The following is a 26,245-nucleotide window of genomic DNA, read 5'->3' on the forward strand; positions in this document are numbered from 1 at the left end:
TATATGCATGGGTATTTTAAAAAAATTGTTCCTATCTTTTTTAAAATTAATTTTTATAATTATAACATTTTTTTGACAGTACATATGCATAGGTAATTTTTTTTTTTTTTTTTTTTTACAACATTATCCCTTGTACTCCCTTCTATTCTGAATTTTTCCCTCCTTCCCTCCACCCCCTCCCCTAGATGGCAGGCATTCCCATACATATTAATATCTTATAGTATATCCTAGGTACAATATATATGTATATATGTTCTTCTCTCTCTCTCTCTCTCTCTCTCTCTCTCGCTCTCTCTCTCTCTCTCTCTCGTATATATATATATATATATATCATATATATATATAATATATATATATGCAGAACAGAATTTTGTTGTTGTTATTGTTGCAAAAGAAGAATTGTATTCAGACGGTAAAAATAATCTGGGAAGAAAAAACAAAACAAAAATAATACTATTCATGGGTAATTATATAGCACTGACAATTGCCAAACCTTTTGTTCTAATTTTTTCTCACCTCCCCTCTTCCCCCCAGATGGCAGGTTGACTAATACATGTTAAATATGTTTCTTTTTTTTTTTTTTTTTTTTGGAGGCTGGGGTTAAGTGACTTGCCCAGGGTCACACACAGCTAGGAAGTGTTAAGTGTCTGAGACCAGATTTGAACTCAGGTCCTCCTGAATTCAGGCTGGTGCTCTATCTACTGCGCCACCTAGCTGCCCCTACATGTTAAATATGTTAAAGTATAAATTAAATACAATATATATATATATATACATGTCCAAACAGTTGTTTTGCTGCACAAAAAGAATTGGACTTTGAAATAGTGTACAATTAACCTGTGAAGGAAATCAGAAATGCAGGTGGACAAAAATAGAGGGATTGGAATTCTATGTAGTGGTTCATAGTCATCTCCCAGAGTTCTTTCCCTGGGTATAGCTGGTTCAGTTCATTACTGCTCTTTTGGAATTGATTTGGTTCATCTCATTGTTGAAGAGGGCCACATCCATCAGAATTGATCATCATATAGTATTGTTGTTGAAGTATACAATGATCTCCTGGTCCTGCTCATTTCACTCAGCATCAGTTCATGTAAGTCCTCTCCAGGCCTTTCTGAATCATCCTGTTGGTCATTTCTTACAGAACAATAATATTCCATAATATTTATATACCACAATTTATTCAGCCATTCTCCAATTGATGGACATCCACTCAGTTTCCAGTTTCTAGTCACTACAAAGAGGCCACAAACATTCTTGTGTATACAGGTCCCTTTCCCTTCTTTAAGATCTCTCTGGGATATAAGCCCAGTAGTCAACACTGCTGGGTCAAAGGGTTATGATCTTTTTTTAAAGTAGATTTTCACTTTTAACAAACCTTTCCTTCCTATGACATATGTTTTCCAGAAGTACTTACAGATTTTGTGCTTATTGCCCACAAATCCCTTTATAGTTGGGCTACGGACTAATTTTGGTTCACATTGCTCTTTAAAGTTCACTAATTGAAATTAACAAAACATTTACAAAAATAAAACTTTCTTTACTTTGAGTTAAAGTTTTGTTAAGGAAATGAATGCCTGCTCTGTACTAGGTACTATTCTTGGTATTTGGAATTTAAAGATACAAAACAAAAGCTTTGTCCTCATGGAGCTTATTATTCTTTAACATATATCCAAATAAATATAATTCAAAATGGAAAATAGTACATAAGAGAGATAAGGAGAAACAGATTAAATATTGGGGAGTGAGAGATCACTGTTTTCTTAGAGAAACAGGTAAGAATTCATTGAAAATAGACCACCTATGTGCATCTAGAAAAAAGCAAAGAATTTTTAATTGGCAGTTAAAAAAGTGAATCCATTTTAGAGATAAGTTTTTGGAGGCACTAGAATGTCCAAGCAAGATATTATACAGTGGATCATAGCATTGACTGAAATGGGTTTTCATAGGATAATTCTAACTTTTATTTTGAGTTTTTTTTTTTAAACTACTTTGCTCTAGAAATTAAGTATGCTACTCTGAAGGTCTTTCTGAGTCATTAAATACAATTTCAGAATGTTTTAAAGCTAGTTTCTCTAAAGAAGAGGGAAGAAATTCATTAAAAAAATAAGATTGGAATCTGGAGATTAATTTTACATGCAGCTTTTTAGAAACACAATGATTAAAGATGCATATAAAAGCAGATATACTTTTATTTATATATATAAAATATATATTTATTTATTTATTTATTTATTTATTTATTGGTATAAAAATATGTATACCAATCAAAGGACAGTATATATTTCTTATTCTACCATAGTGGTATATCATAAAGATCTTGTGAAAATGTCTGCTGGACATTTAATGGGTCATTTAATGCTGGACATTCCCTTAATAGAGGGAAAGAAAAGGTACTATAAAAGTAGTGCTGACTAAGATTTTTAAGTAAGTAGAGCCTACTTTGGATACTGGCATATAAAATTGACAATAATTAGTCAAGATCAAAATCTTTATCATTTTGAAAGATTTTACTATTGAAGGACTTTTGCACATGTTTTGGGGACTAAATATAATTTTGGAGGGGTTTTGGAAAAAATGTCCCCCCCCCCCCAAAAAAAAAAGCCTTTAAGTCAAACATCAAAAAGAAAAAGAATTTCCCTCTGTGAAGCAGAACTCAAAGAAGAGTGTGTAGAAAATTTTTAATCTTCCATTCTATATAACATTTTTAAAAAGTGGGAAATGTGCTTTATAGGTTACTTTTCAAATTCATCTACTTAGGCTTTTTTTCTGTTCCCCTATGGAAATTTTTAAAATGTTACTAGAACTTATATTTTAGTGAGGAATGGGTATCTTAATATTGCCAATTTCTCTTATCTCACCATCCCCTCTATGAAAGAAAGAAAAGGAAGTAGTTTTTTTCCTAGGCTATTGAGCTGATCTTCATAACCTATAGTTCTCTCTAGATCTTTGGAGTACATAGCCCTCTCTGAGATTTGAGAACAAAATATCAGAGACCTCAGAACTCTTGGAATTCTGAGTTATTCCAATTGGAGATCTGGGACTCTTAAATTGGTCAACAATTGTGGCTGCTCCCAAGAATTTCCAAAGCCCTCATCCATATGCTTTCTCAGCAAGATCTTCTACTTTTGACATCTTTATATTCAGAGCCTTACCTTGCTATAGGAATCCTCTGTCTCTGACCAGGAAGCTATCCTGTACACAGTCATGCTGTATTGGTTGGAGGGGGCTTTCTTTCATATTCCCCATTTGCGTTTTGGCTGATTCCATGCATGTCTGGGGTGTGTCACTGTAATTTTCATTGGATTTCTTAGTCATTACTTGGTTTGATGAGAACATTAAGTTTTCTAGAGAGGGTGTGTGAGAAAACTAGGCAGTCTGATCACTATTTTGGCAGGAAATCTAAAATAAGTATTTGAGCTCTCAAATATATCTTTCTTTTAATATTATTATAGATCTGCTCTAATTATGTAAAATTTTTATTCAGGTTTTGACTGGCCCTCGTCAAAATTACTCATCTTCTGGCTACCATGATTTCAATAGATGGGAATCTTTATTGAAAATCAAAGAAGGATTGCTAAGACAGAAGGAAATTGTAATTGACAGGTCAGTACATAATTGTTTTAGTTTTTGTTATACATTAAATGTGAAGTTTTCCTTCCACAAATATTAACTATTATTTTCTGAAATGGTTAAAGAAATCTCTGAGTGTTAAAGAAATATATCCTTCATGTTCCTTCTTAAAACAAAGAGAAACACCTATCACAAATTATCCACTTACTATTTTAGATGCTTTGTTTTAGATTTCTTAATGTTTTATTGGATATCAACATCACATAATATAATTTGCACGTGCGTTTATGATGTCTGTTTTTTTCTGGTAATGCATTTCTCTGGTAACATCCTTTTTACTGTTTCTTTGGCAAGTTCTTCATTGGCAAAATGTGAAATGCTTATGCATTTTTGTATTGGCCTTTGAGTAATGTTAATTCTTTAGACAAGTGGTAGTCATAAAACATAATTGTACATTCACATACATTGGACATATATTATACTCATGTCCAAATGACAGGTTTTGTTTCAGAGAGAAACTTAGGATCATTATAAATGCTACACATTTCTTCTCTCCCCTAAACAAAATACCCAAACAGCAACAATATCCATTCTCACAATCCTACTCTCTATTCAATACCTTCCTAGTATAGTACCTATAACATTTTTGTTGTTACTCAGCTGTTTCGGTTATTTCTTATTCTCCATGATCCCATTTGAAGTTTTCTTGGCAAAGATACTGTAATCGTTTACTGTTTTCTTATCTACCTCATTTGATAAAATGAAGAACTGTGGCAAATGTGGTGAAGTTACTTGCCCATGGTTATGCAGCTAGTGACCAAATACGGATTTGAAGTCAGGAAGATGATTGTTTCTAGTTCTCAGCCCAGTGCTCTATATTCATTGTACTATCCAGTTGCCCCCAACCCCAATACAGTAAATACTTAGTAAATTCTTGCTTCCTGATTGACTTGTCCTTTTCCAATCTAACTTATTGTTTATCCCACTGTTTGTTTAGTGTCATACTTCTCTTCTCTTTCCCTCACCCCCCCCCCCTTTCTCTTAATGGGTAAAATTTGACCAATTACACATTAAAATTTGAACAAAATATTTTTTTTCCATTCATTTTCTTCTATTCAGTCCACTACACTCTTTGAGAAATTATGCATCTGAGTTGAAAGTTCTATAAAGTTTCAGGATTTGACAAGTGAAAGTGTTATCTGAAAATTGGAGGACCATGTGATAGGATTTTTTGCGTTTTGATTCTCCATCCTCCATGACAGTGGCAGAAACCTATATTGAGTATACATTTTGCTGTTGAAGATTAATAATTAGAGAGTCATGGAACATAGTTATATGTTTTTTCAAGTAATCTTTTTTTACATTAAAACTTTATTTTTTGAAATAATGGATAATTCTTTGACATTAACCCTTGCAAAAACTTGTGTTATAATCTGCCTCCTTCCCCCACCTCATTCCCTAGATAGCAAATAGTCCATTATATGTTAAACAAGGTAGAAATATATGTTTAATCCAATATATGCATACATATTTATACAATCATCTTGCTGCACAAGAAAAATAAAATCAAACTGGAAAAAATAAGAAAGAAAATAAAATACAAGCAAACAACAAAAAGAGTGAAAATGCTCACTCAGTTTCCACAGTTCTTTCTCTGAGTGTAGATGCCTCTCTTCATCACAAGATCATTGGAAATGGTCTCATTCATCTCATTGTTGAAGAGGGCCACATCCATCAGAATTGATCATCATATAGTATTGTTGTATAATGATCTAGTTCTGCTCATTTCACTTAGTATCAGTTTATGTAAGTCTCTCCAAGCCTCTTTGAAATTATCCTTCTGATTGTTTCTTAAAGATCTGTAATATTCCATAACAATTGAATACCATAACTTATTTAGCCATTCTCCAATTGATCGACATCATTCCGTGTCCGGTTTCTTGCCACTACAAAAAGGGCTGCCACAAACATTTTTGCACATGTGGATCCCAATCTGAGAGGTGTGTAGTGGCATATCAGAGTTGCATTTCTCTGATCAGTAGTGATTTGAAACATCTTTTCATATGACTAGAAATAGTTTCAATTTCTTCATTTGAAAATTGTTTCTTCATATCCTTTGACCATTGATCAATTGGAGAATGGCTTTTTTCCAAGTAATCTTATAGGATTTTTATGACCTAGAAAAAAAATAACAAAATTCATCTGGAAGAACAAAAGATCAAGACTTTCAAGGGAATTAATGAAGAAAAAAAAATAATCAAATGAAGGTGGCCTAGCTGTACCTGATGTAGAACTATATTATAAAGCAGCAGTCACCAAAACCATTTGGTATTGGCTAAGATATAGACTAGTTGATCAGTGGAATAGGTTAGGTTCACAGAACAAAATAGTCAATAACTTTAATAATCTAGTGTTTGACAAACCCAAAGACCCCAGCTTTTGGGATAAGAATTCACTGTTTGACAAAAACTGCTGGCAAATTGGAAAAGTAGGCACAGATCCACACCTAACACTGTGTATACCAAGATAAGATCAAAATAGGTTCATGATCTAGGCATAAAGAATGAGATTATAAATAAATTAGAAGAACAGGATAGTTTACCTCTCAGACCTGTAGAGGAGGAAGGAATTTGTGACCAAAGACTATTTGTGACAAAGAATTTGTGACTAGCAATCATTATTGATCACAAAATAGAAAATTTTGATTATATCAAATTAAAAAGCTTTTGTACAAACAAAACTAATGCAGACAAGATTAGAAGGGAAGCAATAAACTGGGAAAATATTTTCACAGTCAGAGGTTCTGATAAAGGCCTCATTTTAAAAATATATAGAAAATTGACTCAATTTATAAGAAATCAAGCCATTCTCCAATTGATAAATGATCAAAGGATATGAACACTTTTCAGATGAAGTAATAGAAACTATTTCTAGCCTATGAAAAGATGCTTCAAATTATTATTAATAAGAAAAATGGAAATTAAGACAACTCTGAGATACCACTACATACCTCTCAGAGTGGCTAGGATGACAGGAAAAGATAATGCTGAATGTTGGAGGGGATGTGGGAAAACTGGGATACTGATCTATTGTTGATGGAATTGTGAAGTAATCTAATCATTCTGTAGAGCAATTTGGAAGTATGCTCAAAAAGTTATCAAACTGTGCATACTCTTTGATCCAGCAGTGCTACTACTGGGTTTATATCCCAAAGACATCTTAAAGAAGGGAAAGGGACCTGTATGTGCCAAAATGTTTATGGCAGCCCTTTTTGTAATGGTTAGAAACTGAAAATTAAATGGATGTCCATCAATTGGAGAATGGCTGAATAAATTGTGGTATATGAATGTTATGGAATATTATTGTTCTGTAAGAAATGACAATGATGATTTCAGAAAGGCCGGGAGCGACTTATATGAACTGATGCTGAATGAAATGAACAGGACCAGGAGATCATTATACACTTCAACAATACTATGTTGTTCAACAATACTATCAATTCTGATGGACGTGGCTCTCTTCAACAATGAGATGAACCAAATCAGTTCCATTTGTTCAATAATGAAGAGAACCAGCTACACCCAGTGAAAGAACTATGGGAAATAAGTGTGAACCACAACATAGCATTTCTTCTCCCTTTGTTTTTGTAGGCTTGCAGTTTTTTTTTTCCTTCTCAGGTTGTTTTTACCATATTTCTAAGTCCGATTTTTCTTGCGCAGCAAAAGAACTGTATACACATATTGTATTTAATTTATACTTTAACATATTTAACACATATTGGTCGACCTGTCATCTAGGGGTGGGGGTGGGGGGAAGGAGGGGAAAAGTTGAAACAGAAGGTTTTGCAAGGGTCAATGCTGAAAAATTACCCATTACCATGCATATATCTTGTAAATAAAAAGCTATAATAAAAAAAAAAACTTAAAAAAAAAAGGAATTTAAAATAAAACTTCCATAGAGATAGAAAAGATATATATGGAAGTTAGAATATGTGTATAACTACTAACCTATATCTATCTATCTATCTATCTATCTATCTATCTATCTATCTATCTATCTATCTATCTATCTATCTTATCTATCTATCTATATCTATCTAGATATAGTTAGCCTATATCTATCTATCTATAGAGATATAGGTTAGTAGTTATACATTTATTTTACATATATATATATGTGTGTGTGTGTGTGTGTGTGTGTGTGTTTACATATAGATAGATATAGCTTAGTAGTTACACATTAAAAAAAGTCTTTTTTTTTTTTTTTTAAATTAAAGCTATTTATTTATAAAGCACATGCATGGGTAATTTTTCCAACATTGAGCCTTGCATAAGCTTTTGTGCAAATTTTCCCCTTCTTCCCCCCCCCACCCCTCCCCCTATCTTGCAGGTAGTCCAATAAAGTCTATAACAATTCTGCCATAATATTTTGGTGTTTATGAGACCTTTCTCTCTTTTACCTTCTTGAGGTATATGTTTAATAATGGAATGTCTAGGTCAGATTCACATTTTGGTCCATTTCTTAACATGATTCTAATTACTTTTATAAAATTGATTAATTCATAGTTCCATTAGCAGTATATTAGTATGCTTGTCTTCAATTTTTCTAACATTAACTATTTCCATATTTTGTCATTTTTGCCAATATGTAAAATTACATTAAAACATCAAAGCAATTAAAATTCCTATTGATGTTCTGTTATTAAATTTAGGATTGCTATTAATATATCAGATTTGTATAATGTAATTGGCATCAACAAATATCAAGAAAATTGGAAATAAAAGTAAAAGACTCATATTGTTTACTTCTCTTTTTTAATTTATTTTTTTAATTTTATAATTATAAATTTTTTTTGATAGTATATATATATATATATGAAAAAATATATATGCATGAGTAATTTTTTTTATAACATTATCCCTTGTATTAATTTTTCCAAATTTTCCCCTCCCTCCCCTAGATGACAAGGCAATCCCATACATTTTACATGTGTTACAGTATAACCTAGATACAATATATGTGTGTAAGTCCAATTTTCTTGTTGCACGTTAAGTATTAGATCCCGAAGGCATAAGTAACCTGGGTAGATAGACAGTAGTGCTAACAATTGACATTCACTTCCCAGTGTTCCTTCTCTGGGTGTAGTTGTTTCTGGCCATCATTGATCAACTAGAAGTGAGTTGGATCTTCTTTATGTTGAAGATTTCCACTTCCATCAGAATACATCTTCATACAGTATTGTTGTTGAAGTGTACAGTGCTCTTCTGGTTCTGCTCATTTCACTCAGCATCAGTTGATAAGTCTCTCCAAGCCTCTCTGTATTCCTCCTGCTGGTCATTTCTTACAGAGCAATAATATTCCATAACCTTCATATACCATAATTTACCCAACCATTCTCCAGTTGATGGACATCCATTCATCTTCCAGTTTCTAGCTACTACAAAAAGAGCTGCCACAAACATTTTGGCACATTTAGGTCCCTTCCCCTCCTCAGTATTTCTTTGGGATATAAGCCTAATAGCAGCAATGCTGGATCAAAGGGTATGGATCATAGTTTGATAACTTTTTGGGCATAGTTCCAGATTGCTCTCCAAAATGGCTGGATTCTTTCACAACTCCACCAACTGTACTCTGATCAGTAGTGATTTGGAACACTCTTTCATATGAGTAGAAATAGTTTTAATTTCATCATCTGAAAATTGTTCATATCCTTTGACCATTTGTCAATTGGAGAATGGTTTGATTTCTTATAAATTAGGATCAATTCTCTATATATTTTGGAAATGAGACCTTTATCAGAACCTTTAGCTATAAAAATATTTCCCCAATTTGTTACTTCCCTTCTAATCTTGTTTGCATTAGTATTGTTTGTACGGAAACTTTTTAGTTTGATGTGATCAAAATCTTCTATTTTGTGATTGATAATGATCTCTAGTTCTCCTCTGGTCATAAATTCCTTCCTCCTCCACAGGTCTGAGAGGTAGACTATTCTCTGTTCCTCTAATCTATTTATGATCTCATTCTTTATGCCTAAGTCATGGATCCATTTTGATCTTATCTTGGTATATGGTGTTAAGTGTGGGTCTGTATCTAATTTCTGCTATACTAATTTCTAGTTTTCCCAACAGTTTTTTTTTTTCAAATAATGAATTTTTATCCCAAATATTGGTATCTTTGGGATATTGTTTACTTCTCAAAGAAGAAAAGTGAGGGAGAAAAAAAAATGAATAAGCAAGAATCTTGGATGAGTGGTACTTCAAGGAGCAAAATGTTATGCTTTGTGTTGAAATTAATTAAAAGTAGTTGCTAAATAAGTAATTGTTTTATTAATATCAATTAGATTTGTAACAATTTAATAGAAAACAAACAAATGCTACATAATCTAAACATGATCCATTCAAAATTATCTATCTATGCATATACCCACCTACCAGGGATTTTTTTCATCTTCAGAAAGAGGATATTTACTTAGATTTTTGAAGTAATGCAAGTATGGTTAATAGTTTATTAACCATAATTTCTGAATTCAAATTTGTTAGCACAACACAAAACCTAACAGTCCACTACCACCTTTAGCAAGCTTAGATCTGTAAATTTCAGTTTGTTGAATTACATTGTTTTATTTTCTTTGCATTTCTAAAAGGCAAAACACTAAAACTTGTCAACATAGAATTTTTTTTTTTTTTTTAAAGAAATTTTGGTTTAATTGCCTGGATTCCTGATTGTCAAAACTATCCATCTCTTTCTGCTTGTTTGAGGTTTTTTTTTTAGTGTTTAAGCTGTTTTAATGTCTTTGTTCTACAACTCCTTGAAAGTCCCTTTGGTGATTTTAGAATTGAATTTTCTAGTTTGAAGTGGAAAAATGTCTGTTTTGAAATAAAATGGATTATTGTATTTACAAAATAATCCCTCCACCTTGAGAAGGTGTTGAACTTATTTTGAAAGTACTGGAGCATTTAATTTAATGTGACTTTTTCAAGTATAGGTCATGGTTAGAAATTTTTTAAAGATATTTTAATTTTGTGAAAGAAAACATCAGTTTGAAAGGCCTTTTCTCAGGATCACAAAGCTAATGATTGTCTGAGAGGCAGGATTTCACTTCTAAGTCTTTCTTTCTGGGAAGTCCAGAATTGGACCTCATCCCTGAAACTTTGATAGACCATTTAGGCCATTATATAGTTGGATTCTAAACCTCTGAATACCTGCAGCCATGCCTTTGAATATATTTCTTAATATTCTCTTTCTCTCCCTCTCCCCCTCTCTCCCATGTCTCTCATGTATCTCTCTCCTGTCTTTGTGTCCTTTTTGTGTTTCTTTCTCATTGCAAGTGCTTCTTTTTAGTCATCTGTCTTATCCAAAGCACCATCAACCTTCTTGTATAGATTTTTAGTTATTTTGCTTTGAAATTTAGCAAAGCAAAAGTATTTAGCCATTTTAGGTAACCACTATTTCAGAAAATCCTAATATGTAAAATTTCAGACTTTAAAAAGGAAAGCAACAGATAAATTATTCATATAAAAAAAGATTATTTGAAGAGGGGAAGGGTATGGCTAGCTTCCTCATTGTCCTTGAAATGTAATTCTATTTATATGTAACTTTTAAAGAACGTATCTCCTATGTAAAACAGAGTACCATGAGAATTGGGTAAAAATAACATAGCCATCAAAATAGAAAAGTGATTATATAGATGCCTCCTTCAAATTCTATTTTGGATAAATGTTATTAATGCTCAAAGGTTCAGAAGTCTTTGGGTGGACATGGTGAAGTGAGTAGTAGAAAGACATGTTTGCAATTCAGGATTACTTTTAATGGAAAATGTAAGGAGCTGGAAAATAAATGGTATCCAGTATTTGTGAAAGAATAAATTATTTAAAAAAATTTAAAAAAATTATTTGGTAGTTGTAACATCAAATTACTGATATATTTTTAGAGGATGTTAAATTTATAGTTAAGGCACTTAGGTGGTGCAGTGAATATAATTGACTGTCTTGGAGTTAGAAAGACTCATCTTCCTGAGTTCAGAACTGGCCTCAGATACTTATTATCTGGCTGACTGACTTTGGCAAGTCACTTAACCCTGTTTACCTTAGTTTCCTTATCTGTAAAATGAACTGGAAAAATAAATGGTAAAATACTCCAGTATCTTTACTCCCAAAGGGAGTTACAAAGAGTCAGACATGATTGAAAAGAATATAGAACAAAATTTTCTAAGTGCATGTTTCAGCTTTTAAATCTTTGATTGTTTTTTTCCCCCAGATAATCATAGAAGAAAATTTATACATATTTGAACATTTAGAAAATCATTTAATTAAAAAAAAAACATTTTATTTCATATTCCCTCCTCCCCCCCCCCCCCAGATGGCAGGTTGACCAATACATGTTAAATATGTTAAAATATAAATTAAATACAATATATGTATACATGTCCAAAACAGTTATTTTGCTGTACAAAAAGAATCGGACTTTGAGATAGTGTACAATTAGTCTGTGAAGGAAATAAGAAATGCAGGCAGACAAAATTAGAGGAATTGGAAATTCTATGTAGTGGTTCATAGTCATCTCCCAGAGTTCTTACGCTGGGTGTAGCTGGTTCAGTTCATTACTGCTCTTTTGGAATTGATTTGGTTCAGCTCATTGTTGAAAATGGCTACTTCCATCAGAATTGATTATCATATAGTATTATTATTGAAGTATACAATGATTTCCTGGCAGTGACTTGTTTTTGAAAGTGGTATTATTGTTTTGAAGGAATTTTTAAAAAGTATATGAAAAGTCTAGAAGTCATAAAACATTTAAAATGTTTATACTACATATCTTACAGTCAGGAAGACTAATTCAGGTCTTTATTTAGATATTTATTAGGCAAGAAACAATCTCTGTTTTCATGGAGTTTTTTTTTGCTTCTTGTCATTTGTTTTGTTTTTCATCCTTAAAGTGGAAATCATAATAGCAACTGCTTTTTCCAAGATTGTTTCAGTGACCAAATGAGGTAATTTTTTTTGAAGCATTTTGTAAATCTGAAAGCTCCATATAAATGCTAATTATTATTATAATGGGAAATGTGGGTAATGTAAGAACAAAATAACAATGAAGTTTTTTTTTTTAAATTGTTTATTATTTTTCTAAAAAAATGAAATCTCCATAGGCTTTGCAAACTTCATTAGCTCCTCTTCGGGTGTTCTCTCAATTTTGACTTTATCATCCTATAGCATAAATTATTGTCTGAACAACAATTTTATATCTATGTAATATTCAATTCACTAGAATTAATAAAGAAAAAAACAAAAAGGGAAGGAAAAACTAATTTAGATTGTGTCCCTATGAAAAATTAACTTCATCCATAAATTGAAAATAGCAATGAATTTTTATGGTGCATCTTTCGTCTTTTTCATGCATTTATTTAATTTCAAATAGTTAAAATGATGGGATCATTGTACTAGTATGTCAGCTGTTACAAGGCAGTTGATAGATCATCTTTAAAAGTTTTTATTAGAAATGATGTCCTTTTATGCTATATACCAATCCTAAATCTTTTATACAAACAGTTTGGGTTCCTGACACTTGGGGCTTATGAAATTAAAACCATTTGCATAATAATAAGATGTCATTTGCTTTTTTCAATCTCATTCTCTCTTGAGTGTACAATGGAATTTTCTAGAGACTATTTGATTTATGAATTAAAGATTCAGTTTCAGATATTAAGATTGAGTTAATATCTACAAAATTATACTATGTCCTTCTAAAAGAACACATTTATAGATAGGGCTAGTACTTGTTTGGCTATGGTTATACAGTATCAGCAGTCATTGAAAAAGGGAAGGCTTAAGGTTATATCTAAATGGTAGCAAAATATTCAAAATGTTTAATTTTGCAAATTTTACGACTTATTAACAATTACATTTAAATTTTCAGTGATTCAGCTTTATAAAAAGTGAGTAACATTGCTGTCTTCCTATGAATTATGGCATTGGCACCAAACTGCATCAGTAGTCATTGTATTCTTTATCTCTGTGAATTGGTAATTTAAAAAACAAAAACAAAGATATCTTTCACTTGAATGCTTTATATGAAACAATAACATTTACTAATTTCATTATTTCTTGACCATCTGTTGTAGATCTTTTTTTATTTTGTGGGACAAAATGAGAAGTTCATTGTGAGGAAAAGTAGTCTTGTATTTTTCAGATGACCAATGTATGATGTACAAAAGTAAAAGATCCATTCAAAGTGGAAGGCAGACCTATAGAACTGAATAAGAAAAATATATTGATGTCATTTCAGAACATACTAATCTTTAAAATTTAGGAAAACTAGTTTTAAAGAACCTACCACTTGTTAATTTTTGGTGTAGTTTCAAAGAAAAAATTCTGTTATTATCTGAAAATGTTCTTTAAAATAATTTCTTCCTTTTATAACTACATGTTTATGTGAAACTAGATTTTCTTTATAGACTTCAGTTAAAGTAACACAGAAGAGTAGATTGAATGAAGCGGCAGATATGAGATTTCCAGTTGTCTTCTATTAAGCCAGACATGAAATTTGTAAAAATATAAAACAATGTTATCCTTCTCTTTTTGTTTTTGTTTTTGAGAATAGTTTTATAAAATAAATATCATTTTTGTTAAAATGTAATGAATTTATGGTTTTAAGTGAGATAGTAAATATTTAAGAATTTACCAGTTTTAATTTCTGATGTAGCAGATATCTATAGATATGACAAAAGGAAACAAAATCTCTTTGGGACACTTAATAATTTTTAAGAGCAAAAAAGAACTCTGAAAGCAAAGACATTGAGAAATATTGTTCCATACTCTTTTCTTAGGTGAAATCATCAACATGGATTTGATGATTCTCAGATTTACTTATCCTGCCATATAATTTTCTTCAGTAAACTCCATTGGTTTCCTTTAATCACCAGGATTGGGCTTTTAAAGCTTTTCATAATTTGGCACTTTTCTATCTTTTCAGTCTTCTTACATCTTACTCTTTTGCAAATACTTTTTGATCCATTGACTTTAGCCTTCTTTTTGTTTCATGCATAGTACATTTGATCTTCTCACTCCAGATATTTTCATTGGCTATCTCTCTGGTCTGGAATTTCCTCTTCACTTTTGCTTCCCGATTACCTTAAAAGTTTTATGGAAAGCTTTACCTTCTTGCAAGAAGTTTTTCTTGGTCCTTATTAATGCTAGCTTCCCCTCTGACATCTCCTACATATATACACATAGTCTTTATACATAATTGTGTATGGTTCCTCCAACTAGATGGTGAGCTCTTGGAAGACAGAAACCGTTTTGGCCCTTCTAGTATTCCCAGAACTTAACATAGTACTTGGCATACAGTAGACACTTAAATGCTTATTGACTTGATAAAGAGATTTAGATCTTAAATTATGCCCTTAAACTGGGCAGCATTTTCCAATGAAGCAAGATGAGACATGTAATGACTAATAACATAAATAATTTGAATTTATTTAGTAATTTAATTAAATTTTTTTTTCTTTTTTCTCTTCTCCTCTATTTGTTGGATATATACATTTTGTTGAATAGTAAATCAAGATGCTGAATAATATTCTTAGTTAAGAATATATTTCTTAGAGGACATCATTCTTAGAGAAATAAAGGAATGAATTTACCTTGAAAAAACCTTGGAAGATTTGTGGATAAGCACTAGGAGGAAAAAAAAAAAAACCAACCTAGCAGTTTTTAGCATAATAGAAACATAAAACTGCTGTTAAAGATTTAAATATTTTGATCATTGAGATGATCAGTTATAACTCCAGAAAACTGATAAAAAAGCATAATTCTCAGGTCTTGGGAAGAGGTAATAGACTGTGCATACAGAATGAGACATACATTTTAAGATGTGACTTATGTCTGAATTTGGTTTTCTTGACTATACATACTTATGAGGGAAGGCCTTTGTTTTTATTTATTTTTCATTTTTTAATGTGTGGGGAACAATTTTATGGAGTACTAAGTAGGTAGTAATAGTGATGCTAAAGAAGAAAAAATGTCAGTGGAATTTTTAAAATGAAAAGAAAACAGAAGGAAGTTGAAAAGGCAGTGTTTGGACTTGAGTTAAATTTGACATATAATTTAAAAATAAGTTGCATATAATATCAACTTGTGCCTTCATGTAAAATCATCTTTTTTGTGTGTGGACATTTTTATGTTTTAAGTTCAATAAAAAATCTTAAAAGTTGATTTTATGTCCTAGCAATTGAGGTGAAATGAGAGATGTTCACTTCTGTTGTTGCTGCTGCTGCTGCTTCTTTTTCTTCTTTCTTTTTTGGGTAACCTAACTTGAATTTCTGTTTTGTAGGCAGAAACAACAAATAACCAACCTCCATCAGAGGATCAGGGATAATGAATTACGAGCACAACATGCCATGTTGGGTCATTTTGTAAATTGTGAGGATTCTTATGTTTCAGGTTTGCAGGTAAGATACAGAAGGTATTTTTTATGAACATTTTGTATACTCATACCTTATACTTCAAAGCATCAATCTTTGATGTTTCCTATCTACAGTTTTCCTAGAGATTGGATAACAAATCTCTAAGAGCTTTCCACTTTTGTTCTTTACTATGTAACAGAATTAGTTTCACATATAAAGTGTGGTAGCATGTTTTAGTTAATGTATTGCCCACTGGATTTAGAATCCAAGGAGCCCTGGGTTTTATGTTCTACCATCCACCCTTGGACAGTGTGCTTAATTTCCCTGAATTTTTTGTGTCTTCATTTGTAAGATTAGGATAATACATTTCAAATGAGATAATAAAAAGTTGTGTAAAGTTATTTGTGAATTTTAAAGTGCCTTAATAACATCAATTGTTAACTTCTCTGTCCTTCAGCAATTTTGTACTTTAGTTACTGAAATACAAGAAGTTTAGTATGAGGTAGCTTCACCAAAAATTCTTTTGTATAAATCTTAGAGATCCCATTTATATTGAAATCAATCTACAAGCATTTATTAAACATTTGCCATGTTTTGGGCACTGTCCTAAGGCTGTAAAATATATTACTCCTGCTCTCAAGGAAATAACATTTTATTGGGAGTGAAAACATGCAAATAACTGACTATACAGGTTATTACAAGAAATAAATAAAAGGTGATTTTAGCAGGAAAAGGGCAGAAGAGGAGATAAATTGAGATAGATTCCCACTCAAAAGTAGGATTTTTAGATTAGCTTGAAAGAATATAGGAATCAGCAGTGAAGTGGCAGAGCATTCAAGGCATGACGGATATGATATCATGATGCAAATGCATGAAGTCAGGCATTGTAATGTAGTGTTCAGCAATCAAAAAAGTTGCCAAAGTAAATGAATATAAAAGTATATTGAGAGGAGTCAAAGTAAGAAGACTGCAAAGGTAGGAAGGGGCCAAGTTGTAAATGCCAAATAGATAATTATATATTTGATCCTGGAGGTAGTAGGGAATAATGGAATTTTTGAAGGTTTGGGATGGGTTGTCAGAGACATGATCAGACCTAGAATTTAAGAATATCATATTAACAGCCATGTGAGATTGGATGTATAGACCTGAGGAAGAGACATTGGAGTAGAAGAGGCAATTATAGTCTTGGGTATAAATATGAAATAAGGGCCTTCAATAGGGTTGAATGAAAGATGTTGTTAAAGCAGAAATAACAAGATTTTTTAGGGAAAAAATTGGATATTGGGTATGAGGAGAGTTAGTGAATAGTTGAGGATAATACTTGATTGTGAGCTTGGATTCCATCTTTAAGAAAATTGGGAAGAAGATTGAGAAAAAGATAATGAGCTCTGTTGTACACATACTGACTTTTGAGGTACATGTGAAACATTTAATTTGAGATATCCATTAAGTGTTTTGTGATGTTGGGTGAGATTCTAAAAGAGAAAGTATGGGACATAAACATAAACACATTGTCATAAGTGATAGTTGAATAATAGCTGATAAGATGCCCATGTGAGATTGTATAGAAGGAGAAGAGAAGGGGGTTCAAGGCAGAGCTTTGGAGGTACCCATTGCTAATGGGAATGATATGGATGAAGATTCAGCAAAGGAGAATGAAGGAACAATTAGAAGGAGCACCAGGAGAGTAGTTTCATAAAAAGGCAAAAGTATCCAAGAAAAGACAGGGAGGGAAATCAGTAGTGTGAAAGTCTGAAAACATCAAGAAGGATGAAGATTGAATGGAAGCGTTTAGATTTGGCAATTACAAGATCATTGGTAACTTTGAAGAGAGCAGTTTTAGTTGAATGATGAGGTTTGGAAGCCCAGTTGCTAAGGATTTAGGCTCCAGAGAGAGGAGGAGAGGTAATATACAGCTTTCTCAAGAGTTGTGCCCAAGAAAGACAGGAGAGAGAGGATAATATCTAAAGAATTGAGCAAAAGCTTATTTATTTATTTATTTATTTGTTTGTTTGTTTGTTTGTTTGTTTGTTTGTTTGTTTATTCATTCATTTATTTATTCATCATTTATTTATTTATTTATTTATTTATTTTTATTTTTATTTTTATTTTTTTTTAATTTTTTATTTTATTTTATAATTATAACATTTTTTGACAGTACATATGCATGGGTAATTTTTTACAACATTATCCCTTGCACTTACTTCTATTCAGATTTTTTCCCTTCCTCCCCCAACCCCCTCCCCCTGATGGCAAGCAGTCTTATATATGTTAAATATATTACAGTATAATTTAGATACAATATATGTGTGTAGAACCGAATTTTTTGTTGCACAGGAAGAATTGGATTCAGAAGGTAAAAATAACAGTTTACATTCATTTCCCAGTCCTTTTCTGGATGTAGCTGGTTCTGTCCTTCATTAATCAATTGGAATTGGATTAGCTCTTCTCTATGTTGAAGAAATCCACTTCCATCAGCATACATCCTCGTACAGTATCATTGTTGAAGTGTATAATGATCTTCTGGTTCTGCTCATTTCACTCAGCATCAGTTGATGTAAGTCTCTCCAAGCCTCTCTGTATTTCTCCTGTTGGTCATTTCTTATAGAACAGTAATATTCCATAACATTCATATACCATAGTTTACCCAACCATTCTCCAATTGATGGACATCCATTCATCTTCCAGCTTCTAGCCACTATGAAAAGGGCTGCCACAAACATTTTGGCACATACAGGACCCTTTCCCTTCTCTAGTAGTTCCTTGGGGTATAAGCCCAGTAGTAGTATGGCTGGGTCAAAGGGTATGCACATTTTGATAACTTTTTGGGCAAATTCCAGATTGCTCTCCAGAATGGTTGGATTCTTTCACAACTCCACCAACAATGCATCAGTGTCCCAGTTTTTTATTTATTTTTTTAAAAGATCGCTTGACTTATAAGTTTGTAGGCAGCAAAGGAATTGGAGATATTGAAGAGTAGACAGGGAAGAGAGTGGGAATACTCAGCCAAAGAAGGGGGGGATGGGATTAAGGGTGTTTGTAGAGGGCTCACTAGTGGGGAAGGGCCACTTCTTCACATGAGATAGAAGTGAAGGATAGGTAAAAGAATTCTGACTCATGGAAAGTGGGGCTTTCTTTTTATGGTTATAGATGAGGTGAAGTTCTTAGTCAAGAGAGTGGGAAGGAGTTCCATGGCAGACTTTAGAGACGTTTCAAGTCTTGTGAATAGTACCTGAATGGTAATGATTATCATTAGAGAGGTTCTATAATACTGTACTTAATAATAATTTATTTTATTTCTGATATACATGTTTATAATATCAACCATTTACCCCCATTATCAAAACTATCTCACTTTTTCTAAATATTTTAATTCATTGTTTTTATACTAGTATTTAAAAACTGAATTGCAATTATGCAATCAAGATAATAAATGTGTAATTAAGAAAATATTAAAAGCATTATGTTATTAGAGCATCTCTCCAGCAGAGGGCTCTCTAAGATAGAATTCAAGGATAAGTAAGGATGGAGGTGGGGGGATGCCTCAAAAGGATATGGTGGAGGAAAAAGATTGGCTTTCAAAAAATATAGTGAGAAGATTTTGGATGTTCTCTGGGAAATTAGAAAAAGTTATAAATAAATTTTAAAATTCCCTTTGGAAAAAGAAAAGCAGTTTATTAAAATATGAGGAACATCATGTGAAAAGTTTTAGGGAGTAAGGATCTGGCAAATATGTACAACTAAGCTTAATTTCATTTTCTTTGTTGAAAACTTAAGTAAAGACATGATTAGAAGAATAGAAATGTGATGTTAAAATTTCTCTATTGCCTTTAGTTTTTAAATTCTTTTCAGTTGCAAAAATGACCATTTTGATCAGCGAAAGAAATAGTATGTATTTGATCTATAGTAGTTTTCATTAAGTATGATTTGTAAAAGATAAATTGTCTTAAAATGATGGCATTTTAAAAATACATTTTTTTAACCATTAATTATTTATCATTTATACAGTGCTTTCAGGTTTGCAAAGTACTTTGTAAATGTTATTTATTTGATTTTCACCATAGTTCTGGTGAGTAGGGGCTAATCTCCTTTATATGGATAAGGAAACTTAAGACAGACAGAAGTTAAATGACTTACCAAGTTACATTGCTATAAGGAGGCTGATGCTCGATTTGAGTGCTGGTCTTCTGACTCCAAGCACTATACTCTGTCACTGTGTCACTCAGTGCTAATTTAAGGTGGATTGAGGAAAGCAAGACATTTATGTATCTGAAAGATGAGAAAAATGATACCTTTTGCCTCAGTAGAGAGAAATGAGGCTTTTATTCTAATGCTTTAAAGAGACTTATGTTCTTTTAGTGGTGGATAGGTCTAAAAAAGAAGAGAATTTTGAAATATTAATACCTTTTATTAGCATTTACTAAGTGGTAAATTTTATTACTGAGACTATGATTTAAATAATTCTGGCCTTCCTTTAGAAATCTTAAGGTTACCCTTTGTTATAGGGTCTTTCCACTCATGTCTTAATCCTGATGGATCATTATGGTATAGAATTGACTGACATCTGACTTCTCATAGGCTGTTGTTTGTGATCAAAGCTCTAGTACATTCTACCAAGGTAGGATGGCCTTTAGTTATATTTGGTGAGAAAGTATATTTATCTCATCTGTGTGCCAATCTAGTTCTGTCTGAATAGAGTTATAATCTGGTTGTCTATATTAGAGTGAATATTTTTGCCACAGTTTGTGAAATAATGGTCATATTTGGTCCCCATGAAGATTTGAGAAGATATTTTGTAATTTTATTTTTTAAAAAATTTGCTTAGTTTTGTGCAAGTTTTATTTACTAAGGCGAAAAACTGACCAGTTCTTAGTGTTAAAGACTATTGATAAATCATTTTCTATTTTTGTCTCATTTTTTTTGGTGGGAAAGGAGGTTGTTTTGTTTGTTTGTTCCTCCAAAGACTATATATGGCCCTTGTTGTTCTTCATTAACAGCTGTTAATAAAGCTGGGGACCTTTTTTCCCTGTCTAATTTGAACCTGGCATTGTAGTCTGTTAACTTTTTAACAGGGGTGACTTTGTGCGGGATAGTAACATTGACTTTTTAAGATTGATAACTTTTGTTAGATTTGTAAATGTTATTTTTTGTCTTCATACAAAAATAAACCATTGCCCCTTAAACTTTCCATGTAACCCTCAAATCAATGCAATATTTATGCAAAAGCAACTAACAGAATGACTGAATCTGACAACATAATTTTTTTAATTCCCACTTAGTAAAAGGAAGATGCTTCAAAAATTAGTTCTCCACACCAATTTGGGTATTAAAATTTATCAGGGCTTGGCAACCATTACTTCTTCTAATTCTGCTTGCTTACTTCACCCTCATTTCATCTAGTCATATCATTTTTTTGAATCTTTGATAGATTTCTTCTTTTATGTAGTTACTGATTCATTTCCTAACATAACACATTATTTAGCCATATTAATATTTGTTTGGCAATTCCTCAGTTGATAGGCCTTACCTATCTCATTTTTAGTTTCTTCTGTATAAAATGCTTCTGTAAGTATTTTGGGATATATATTAACCTGTCCTTTCTTTATTCTCTTTGACATATATATTTGATAGTGGTATTGCTATATCAAAAACTTTTCTTGCATAAATGTTGTATGTAATAACAAGAAGCAGCATTTATAGAGTGATTTTAAGATTTGCAAAGCATTTTACATTTGTCATCTCATCATCTCATAGCAAACATGAAAGGTAGGTGCTCTTATTACCATTTTATAAATGACGAAACTGAGACTGACTCACTTAGGATGACACATCCAGTAAGTATTTAAGGCAGGATTTGAACTCAAGTATTTCTATACTCGAGTATTGTCTCTCATAATTCATGCCCTAAATCACCTAAGTTAGATGCTTTTTTTTTTTTTTTTTCCCTTTTGTTTTTGCTGAGGCAGTTGGGGTTAAGTGACTTGCCCAGGGTCACACAGCTAGGAAGTGTTAAGTGTCTGAGGCCACATTTGAACTCAGGTCCTCCTGGCTTCAGGGATAGTTCTCTAGCCACTGTGCCAGTTGCTTCATGTTTTTTTAGTCCTCTGAGACTAGAAACAATTTGTGCTTTTATTTCTAGCATGGGGCACAAAGGCAATTAATAAATGTTAATTAATTGATCAGCAGTTAGAATTGTTTTCCAGATAGTCTGGCATATCTTCCCCAGTAAGATCTGCATTTTCCTGTCTTTGCATAGCCCCACCAATCTGGACCGTTTTGATCTTCTTTTTGCTCTGTTTGAAAGTTGGGGATGAAATTTGTTGCTTATATTCATGTTCAGGTCTTATCATGATTTGGATCAGTGTTTCTTTTCAAATTATTTTATGAAGTCACAATTCTCTATCTACTTGGAAAAATAGTAAGGCAGTTCAGATTTGGAGTCATAATATTTTAGAATTGAAAGGGACCTGAATAGATGAGGAAACTGGGACTAGAAAGGCTAATTGACTTGTACGGCATCTCATAGCTAGTGAATAACAGCCAGACTTTGAACCTAAGTCATCTGATTCTGAAGTCTTGCTTCTATGAATTCATGCTCTTATGGGACTCTGTTAGGAAATATTTGAATATATTTTCAAAATTGTGAAGAAATATTTGCATTCTACATTTGCATCTAGAGAAACAAATTGTTCCTATGTGTTATATCCATTTCTCATAGAACTCTGAGTTATATGTAAATATATAAATGCATAAGATAAAATAAAATTGATTTGCATTTTTCCAGATTCATTTTGGGTCAGTAAGAAAATAATAAATCTTTTTAACCCCTCTTTTGTTTTTCTTATTTAGCAACCACAATATGATAACTCTTCACTTCAGGCTCCATTTCCTGACCGATCAATATGTCGCTCTGAACAAGAGGAACTTGAACGAAAACTTGCATCTGCTGAAAAAGAGCTTCTGCAACTCAACGAGTTTCTCAAGCAAAGTGCAAACAAATCTAATGAAGAAAAGAAAAAACTGGAAGAGAAGGTGAACATTTTTTAATTGTGTTTTATTTTCTGGTTTGTTAGTGTATTGGCCACTTAACTAAATTGATTTGCTTTATTGGTTTCCATGTCAGTGTACAGACTTAAGAGAAATCTTGAAATCTTTTTTTGGGGGGAGCAGGGAATCCCAGATATGTATGTTTTTATTTAACATGAATGTATAATTTTAATTTATAATGTGTATTGAATGTGCACCATTTAAGCCATAAGTCTACTAAAAGGCTTTTAGACACCCTGGTATATAGAAATATTAAATTATTTCTTTGAAACAGTATGCATAATTCTTTGTTTTTATTCCTGAGGCCATTGGGGTTAAGTGACTTGCCAAGGGTCACATAGCTAGGAAGTGTTAAGTGTCTTGAGGCCTTATTTGAACTCTGGTCATCCTGATTTTAGGGCCACCATTCTGTCCACTATACTATCTAGTTGTTCCCAGTATGTATAATTCTTAAAGGTTGTTGCTAGAGCCAAAATTTGACATCAGTAAGTTATTTTTCTTTTGCATGGGAATAACAATATTTCTGCTCTTGTTATTTTTGTGTTTTACTTCCAGGAAGAATGAAATCAGGCTAAGTTTTTCATATATGATTTTTTAAAATTCAATTTGAAATCATTTGTCCAAGCAGAAGCTCTTTATTTTGAGAGTTGAGTAAACAATATATTCTAGCAAAAAGAATAGTATCTGTTGATTTAAGCATCCTAAATTCACATTTTGACTCAGCCCCTTTACTCTGAGTTTCCAGTCTATTCATCTGCAGAATGAGTGAATTGTACCAGATGAGCACTAAAATTGGTTCTAGTACTAAATCCATTTTCTTATTATCTTATTTGTGTAGGATTTTAAATTTTATTTTCATAGCGATTGCACATTTCTGATCTCATTTCATCCTTTTCCTATCATTGTGAAGTGATATCCCTACTTTATATCTGAGTAAGGTTAACCTACAGAAACTTTAAATGTCTTGCCTGTTATTTAGATAATTAGTAGTAGAACTGAATTTCCTGACATTGAGCCATTACTCTTTCTTTTAAAACTTCCTAATTTATAGCGATTTTGGGAATCAGTAGATTCTTTGTATGCAACTATGTTTGGGCTTCCCAGTATATAGCTTTACATTCATCATACTTATTAGCATGTGTATCATTAAACTTTCATTATCTTACAAATGTGTCTTATGGAATTCTCTCTCTTAACTGGTCATCTGTTTTCTAATAGCTGGCAAGTGAACTCTCAAGGTCCTATGCCTTATGCTTATTCCAAAGTGTATGTTTTTAGTACAATGCCATGTTTTCTATGAATAATCAATAAATAATTATTGATGATAAGTGCAGACACGTATTTTCCCTCTTTGATTGTCAATCTACTAATTAGGACTTATGAAAATATTATAAGAACTTGTCAATTTTCAGGTTTATTTTAAATTTTTTCTTTAATCATTATTTTTACTACTACTTTTTTTTAAACCCAATTTTTTTTTTTGTTTTTTGCTGAGACAATTGGGGTTAAGTGACTTGCCCAGGGTCACATAGCTAGGAGGTCTTAAGTGTCTTGAGGTCAGATTTGAACTCAGTTCCTCTTCACTTCAGGACTGGTACTCTATCCACTGCCCTACCTTGCTGCCCCTTAACCCAAGTTCTATACTGTTGATTGGTCTCCATTTTCTAGTACTTCCCATATCAGGAAATGGGAACTAGGATTGAAAATTCTGAATAAGACATCCTCTAAAAATCAGTAGTTATGTTCATAATAAAAGGGATTAACTATATTAACTAAGGGTTAAAGTAGTTAAATTAAGCTTCTTTTTATGAAGTTTTCCATTAATTTCATTTTATTGTCCTGTTAAAGATATCAGATAATATCAGTCATAATTTTAGTCAAGTTTTTTGTTCACCTAAATTTATCTGAGTGAAATTATTAACCCCCCCTCAGTTTTTTTTTTTAAATTCTATGAAGTAATATACATCTACATAAGTAAACCTATACAATACCCCCATTTTGGAGATACTATTATTATGTTAGGTTCTTACTAAGTGCCAATGAGATAATGAGATGATAGGTTCTTACTAAGTGCTAAGTTGGTACTTAACAATTTGGACAATGGACTTATGGACATTTATAAATTCTCAATTTATGATTATTTGATCATGTTATTTGTTACATACTTCTAGTATGTGTTATGTTACTATGTGTTTGTGTAATCTATGTAATTATGTGTAATGCCTCCCACATGAAAGATAAAATATTGTAATCATCCAGGAAGAATCAGTTCAAGTGCCAAGGAACTACAGTTGCACTCACACAAAGATGTGGCAGCTTCTACAATTAAAAAAAAAACAAACCAAAAACTTGGAATATAAAGACAAAAGACAAAAAAAGATGGATATAAAAATGAGAATCATTCACCCTGAAAAACAGCGTATAATCTTATAGCAGAAAAAAACCAGAGTTTTAATAGTAAATAGTACTTCCAAGCATTTCTGATGAAAAGACCAAAGTAGGAACTTTGAAATAACAAGTGGAGCCCAGAGAAAACTATAAAGAGAGAAGAGGAGAGCGGAGGGGAGAGGAGAAGGGAGGAAAGGAGAGAGGTAACGTTCTGTTGTCTCCAGAAACTGCCAGTCGCTTTCTGGGAGGAGATTTGCTGTCTCAACTGCCGCCAACTCTGACTTCGAGTAGAGACTCCTTCTTCCTCCAGAGAGCCGCCCCAGGTCTGGCCCAGACAAGACTCTCTCCTTGCTCAATGGTGTTTTCTTTTATCCTCCCAGAGAATGAGTGTAGGTTAACGCAAGGGCTTCTGGGAAAAATTACTTCAATCAATGAACTTGCTGCTCCTAAGCATGCAAGCTCCTCCCCAGGAGTTCACAAGTAAAACTCCCCTAAAGGCCGGAACTAGAGAATTGTCAAGTACTGACTTATCATCTCATTATCTCATTAGCACTTAGTAAGAACCTAACATTTTCTTAGATGCACATATTGTAACTGTAGAGTAGAGGCACTACTCAGTGCAGTTAATGATTTCATCTCTACATGCTTTTCTTAACTCAAGGTTTTTTATGTTCAATCAGTTAATCAATATTTAGGATGAATTGTGTTTTGTCTTGTAGAGTGAATTTCCAATAATGTTTTTCCCATGAGGATTAACTTTAGAAATAATAGAGGAACTTTTCCTGGGCATATCAAACAGAAGTTTTTTCCAAAAACACGAAAGAAAAACTAGTTTCCTTAGCT

General features: G+C 32.3%; 1 protein-coding gene across 7 annotated transcripts in view; it reads left to right on the forward strand.

Moving 5' to 3' along the window:
• The window catches only part of CEP85L (centrosomal protein 85L), a 227,849-nt gene that overhangs the window by 180,580 nt on the left and 21,024 nt on the right, over positions 1–26,245 (forward strand). For all 7 annotated transcript variants that reach the window (XM_074310009.1, XM_074310011.1, XM_074310006.1 and 4 more), the window contains 3 exons: positions 3,485–3,603; positions 15,895–16,012; positions 22,817–22,999. In XM_074310009.1, the coding sequence (XP_074166110.1) occupies positions 3,485–3,603; positions 15,895–16,012; positions 22,817–22,999 (420 nt within the window). The remainder of the gene's footprint in view (positions 1–3,484; positions 3,604–15,894; positions 16,013–22,816; positions 23,000–26,245) is intronic.

Source organism: Sminthopsis crassicaudata, chromosome 4 (assembly GCF_048593235.1).
Source record: "Sminthopsis crassicaudata isolate SCR6 chromosome 4, ASM4859323v1, whole genome shotgun sequence".
Lineage (NCBI taxonomy): Eukaryota > Metazoa > Chordata > Mammalia > Dasyuromorphia > Dasyuridae > Sminthopsis > Sminthopsis crassicaudata.